General features: G+C 28.7%; 1 protein-coding gene across 1 annotated transcript; it reads left to right on the top strand.

Annotated features, from left to right (window-relative positions):
• LOC133677656 (transcription repressor OFP6-like) lies at positions 1–984 on the top strand. The gene has a single exon (XM_062099773.1). It carries the CDS (start codon positions 141–143, stop codon positions 732–734), a length of 594 nt encoding a protein of 197 aa, XP_061955757.1. The 5' UTR covers positions 1–140; the 3' UTR covers positions 735–984.
• The last annotated feature ends 4,805 nt before the right edge of the window (positions 985–5,789 follow it).

Below are 5,789 nucleotides of genomic sequence, written 5' to 3'. Positions count from 1 at the left end.
AGAGAACCCTCCCTTCCTTCCCCTCCCTCAGTCAAATGCCTCATCTCTATTCATTCACTTGCTCAGGCGCTCTTCAAGGAAATCCCAACAGACTCCTTTCACCTCTCCTTCTCTCACAGACGCACTCTTAACAATCAACAATGTCCACTAACAAGAAAAAGCTCCTTTTCAACACAGTCTCGGTGAACTTAGGCTGTAGCAGCTGCAAGAAACCAAAACTTTCCAATATATTCCAGCCAAAACCGAAACTCCAAACCCCCAGTTACAGAAAACAGAAGAAGGATCTCTACTGCTCCTCTTCTTCGACCTCTTCAACAAAAATAACCACAAACCAGTCTCCAAATGGCCATGAATATCATGACACCCCTTCCACATTCTCTCCATCAATGGACACACCACCCTATTTCTTCTCTGACACAGACAACAGCGGGACGTGTTCAAGAGCCGTGCGAGGATTTGGGCGTGTTGGAGGTGAAAGCGTTGCTGTAGAGAAAGATTCCGATGACCCTTATCTGGATTTTAGACACTCAATGTTGCAAATGATACTGGAGAAGCAGATTTACTCAAAGGATGATCTTAGACAGCTCCTTGATTGTTTCTTGCAGCTAAATTCGCCTTGCTATCATGGGGTTATCGTTAGAGCTTTCACTGAGATCTGGAATGGAGTCTTCTCTGTGAGGTCTAACACCACCACAGGTTCCGAGAAGCAGCTGCATTATTACTATGGCTGCTAGGCACGTGACTTGTGAAAATGGTTCTTGCTGTTCTGCACGTGAACGTCATGTCCGGGTACAAAATAATTCGTTTGTAGAATGAACGGCCGCATAATAAAGTGGAAGTCTTTTCCTTGTTGACATGAAATTTTATGTTTTAGATTAGGCATTTTGTGGATGTAATGGCAAAAAATGTCGAAGAGACATTTCTAACTTTTGTACCTTTGTTGGTTTATGTAATGACAAAAGTACAAATATTGGAGTTGTAGAATCTTATTATCTATCTAACCTACTCGCTCAAGAAATTTTCTTTCGGATAAGCAAATCCGACTGTTAATATCTCATGTTTAATAAGCTGTGAATAAATAATCTATATGCATAACGCATAAAACAAAATGTGGGTTTTACTGGAACACTGGATAGTTTACAATGGCCATGTGGTAAAATTATATTTTTGCTTTGGCTTTTCCCCTTTCACATTGTTTTTTCCAATTTTTTACAGTGAAAGTAAGGTTTTTAAACAGTAATTTTTTCCCCCATGATCAAAACACCAGGTTGTTGAAGAAGGGTATTTTTTTTGTTTTTCCCTTCGTTACAATACTTTATTGATCCGACGTTACAATATTATTTAATTGATCCTAGAAGAGATTAAAAACAAAAGTTTGTATTTGTGGTTATTTTTATACCTTCTCATGGATTTTTTTTTCTTTTGATTTAATATCCTATGTTATAAATTTAAAAGGTTAATGTTATTCATTTTTTTTATTTTTTATTTTATTGTTTATTCTTTTTATAGCTTTTTTTAATATTAGTTTTGTAATTATTCTCTATTTTTTTTATAAATTTACTTATGTCTCATGACTTATTGCATGTTTTTTTTACAAGTATTTTTTTAATTTTATGTTTGATTTCTAAAAATATTATTCTAACTATCTATATTTTTTTATTTTAAAAAAATAAATTTTATTTTTCAAAATAAATAATATTTATTTTTAAATAATATTTCTTATATTTTCGGCCTTGTATAATATTTGTTATAGGATTTGTTATAGGACGTGGATTCATTCAACCAATTTTATTTATGTTTTTATTTTTTTTTATTAATTTAAATAAAAAAATTTATAAAATATAATCAGTTAAATATCTTATGTTGTGTAATTAAATATATTCATCTTTTGAATTATATCTTATTTTGTGTAATTAAATATATTCATCTTTTGATGTTTTTAATTTTTTTGTTATTAATAAAAAAAATTATTTACATAGATTGTTATCCATTTATTTAATTAAATATTTACATATATTTTTTAATTTATACTTTTATATACAAAAGGATATATTGTATACCCAATATTATTATTTTTTTGAAACAAAAGATTTTACTTAAATAGCTAGTCACTTTGTGATTCTTATATGATATTGCTATATTAAATCATTAATTTAAAATACGTTTTTTACGAGTTGGGACAGTGTTAAACACAGTTGTATATGCACTCAAGGCACCTATTGGCCCCAAGAGCGAGGTTTTTTCTGTCCCTCGAAGTTTAAAAAAACTATTAAAACAGCAACCAACTGCGATGGTGGAAATAAAAAAGAAATGTCTTTTTATACTTTCACTCCAAACATACATTAATTTATTTCCACTTTAAAAGTGCGGCGAACATATATATTTTATATTTTTATTTTTTTAAATTAATATTGGTATTCGAGTCAGCTTATATATACTATGATTAATCTTATAGATCCTGAAACTAACAATTATATAAATCTTCAATGACCATCGTATAAACAATTAAAAACTTAAATTTAAGATCACAGAAAAAATAAAACTGTTAACATTTAAGTTATTATCATTTAACATTACCTAAATGGCTATAATTCTATCTTTTTAACCGGCCTCCTGTGTACTTGCATGTTTCTACACACAAATTAAGAGTTTCCATTTCGAGTGAAAATCTACTTTTTCAAGCTTTTGTAATTTTATTTCTCGTATCATCCGCAACTTTTATGCCAACGTCGTTTTCTTTTGTTTTCGACAACTTATCACTTGCATCTACAAAAGCTACCGCAGCTATAAGCCAAAGGTACATTGTTGGCACAGTCAAAGCTGAAGAGCTGAACCTCTAAACCAAGCATCCGAGAAGGTTTTTTAGCCAAAGGCATTCTTAATATGTAAACGTGGGATGGTTTTATTGTGACCAATAAACAGTAGTTTTGGTTGATATCAACGGGTTCATGTTAATAGAGCATATAAACTCAAAATTTAAGAAGGTAGGGATTTATCCATTCTTGAATTTGCTCGTTAAAAATCACTAATTTAAATATTCATTAATTTAAATATTATAAATTTTAAAATCATTAAAATTTTACAGAATTATTAATTTTAGAATTTTGAAAGAAAGATACATAATCCAGACACTTAGAAAAAAAAATAAAGATTAAAGATTGGGTTGGGGAACAGACCAGACCAGGGAGGAGTTGGTCAAAATCATTGCCAGGTTTTGACAAGAGAGCGTTGTTCATGGTGGGAAAAGATAGGTGCAGGGCAGTGGCCTTGGCATTGGGATTTGAAATGTATTAGTAAGTTAGAAAGGAGGGAGACAGTTGGTTTAATGCAATTTTTAATGGGAAATAAATTAGGGCTCTTAAATTTTCTCGCGACTTGACTTTGAGCGTTTCCCAATACCGCCATTAAATTGAACCTCGATGATTATCTCTATGGAAAACAACTGTGCTTAGAGTTTCAGGTTTTATTGTCATTTATGGCGATGCCTGGAATTGATTTGATGCATGCACTATTTGCCACGAGTAATGATGATCTGTGGATAGCTGAAGATCACTCAGGATAACGTACGGCAAACAGCAAATTAAAACTTGTTTTTTTCTTTTTTCTTTTTTTTAACTGTAATTTGTGCAAAGAAATTTAACAATTGAATAGAATCAGTACTAGTGAATCATATTATTATGATTCGCTAAACTATAATTTCATGCATGTTTAAGTCTATATATAAATTCCAAATTTCCTTATTTCTTTTTATGATTATAATTATTTAATCAGAAGAGCTATCATCCGAAGAAGAATGACACATGGGTGTCTACGTTATAACTATTAGATAAACATTAAAAAAAAAAACAAAATATCTATAAATGGGTATCTCGAGGTGTCGACAAAATAAACATTAATCTCATTCTTTTAATTAATAGCTTTTTTATCATTTTATAATTTTTTTTAATTTTATTATTCAATCAAAATATATACGTATCATCTTTTATTTTAAAGTTAATCCTTATTATTTTAAATGTTATTTTTTAGATCTTTTAATTTTTTTTTTAATTTCATCTTTTGATATAGGGTTTGTTAGAAATTTAGCTCCATGTGTTTTTCTCGATGTGGTGATTTTGGTTTCATGATCCAAGTCACGAGTTTGAAAAATTAATCGGGGTTAACAACAATTCTTTTTACACTATTTGTTTTCAATTTCATCTTTTCATATTGAGTTTTTTGGAATTTAATTATCCATTTCATATGAGTCAAGAGTTTGACGGGTTGGCTCGGACTTATTTAGGTTATGTTTTTTTTTAGTATTTTTTTTTCATCCTTCAACATTAAGATGTTTTAGATTTGACATTTGTAATTTTATCTTGTTTGCCTTCTAATAGGTTGTCTTATTCTTATGATTCGAGTCGTGATATTTGATGATCTTCCTGGTTTGTTGTTTTTTTAGGTCCTTTTTATTATTTATTAATTTTTTTTTTTGTTTGGCATGCAGTGTAGCACTGGCCTTTAAGTCAACTTTTCTTTTTTCTTTGTGTTTGTCTCTTTCTTTAAGGTGAGAATAAGACACCTTAGTTACTTCCTAACCACCGTAAAACTTTTCATGTAGCTATGAGTTGAATTGAAGTTTTTTTAAAGTAAAAAAAATATCCAGGTTGAAGAAAAAAATTAATATTTTTATTAAACTCGTCTAATATGTCAATTTTAAAATCTTCTAACCCGATTTCTTATCTAACTCGGGTTTAAAATTAAATTATGTGAAAATTATTCTAATGTGACCTAATTGACTTGACAAATTCAAAAGTAACATAGACTATAAGTAAAAAAGCACAGTGTTACTTTATTTTCTTAAGATGATTTTTTTTTAACATTAAAATTGCGACATATTGGATTGATATGAGTTTTATTGTTTAACACGTCAAACCTGCAATCTTTGTCATTGGGTTTGGTAACTTTAGTTTTTTTTTAAAAAAAAATTATAATAACAAAACTAGACACTTGTAAAATCGAGTATAAATTAAATATCAGGATATTCGTTTGAGATTTTGAGAATCTCAAAGTACGTAAGCAAATTATGAAAATAAGTTCAAAATCAATCAAATATTGAAAAATAAAAAAAAAACTCAATACAAATTTAATATTGAAATATTAAATTAGAAAACAAAATGAAAGAAAAAATAGTGAGGGACTTATTTTAGTGATTATATGAAGAGTATTCAGAGATTTCAACATTTAAAGTAGACTTCATGAAAAGATTTCCACAATTTAAAAACGAATAGACCATTTTTTTCAACATATCAAGAAATCGTGAACTGAAAATTTTTCAAAGTGTTTTTGTTTTTTATATAATTTCTTTATTATTTCAGAATAGGAAACAATTAAAAAAAAATTGTAGAAAAATAGGATGTGCCTGCCAAATTTAAAACGTATTAGGCATCGATGGGTTAATGGTAGAAATTGTACAATGAGGTGTCAATGCATTTGTTAATACATGATCGATTACAAATGGGCCGAAGGAGGAAACGCCACCATCTATTTAAGTGAAGGATTAATGGCAAGTTTTGCGTTTTTATTATCATTTTATTTTATATATATAAACTATATTCTAATTAACCTTATATTCATTTTTCATGGATTTTACTCTTGTATAATTTATTTTTTGGATTCTATCCTTTTATTATGTGTTTCATTACAGTTCCTATCATTTTATCTAATTTTATTAAATCATATGATACTGATAAAAAAAAAAAAAGGTACACTATTAATATCACTATTTAAAAAATAAAGCTACTTATGTAAAA

The sequence above is a fragment of the Populus nigra genome, chromosome 17 (genome assembly GCF_951802175.1).
Source record: "Populus nigra chromosome 17, ddPopNigr1.1, whole genome shotgun sequence".
Lineage (NCBI taxonomy): Eukaryota > Viridiplantae > Streptophyta > Magnoliopsida > Malpighiales > Salicaceae > Populus > Populus nigra.
Note: the sequence above shows the minus strand (reverse complement) of the source record. Positions and strands in the feature narration are given on the sequence as shown.

What these genes read in the sequence shown, in the direction of transcription:
- LOC133677656 (XM_062099773.1), top strand. Translation starts at nt 141, where the DNA reads ATGTCCACTAACAAGAAAAAGCTCCTTTTCAACACAGTCTCGGTGAAC.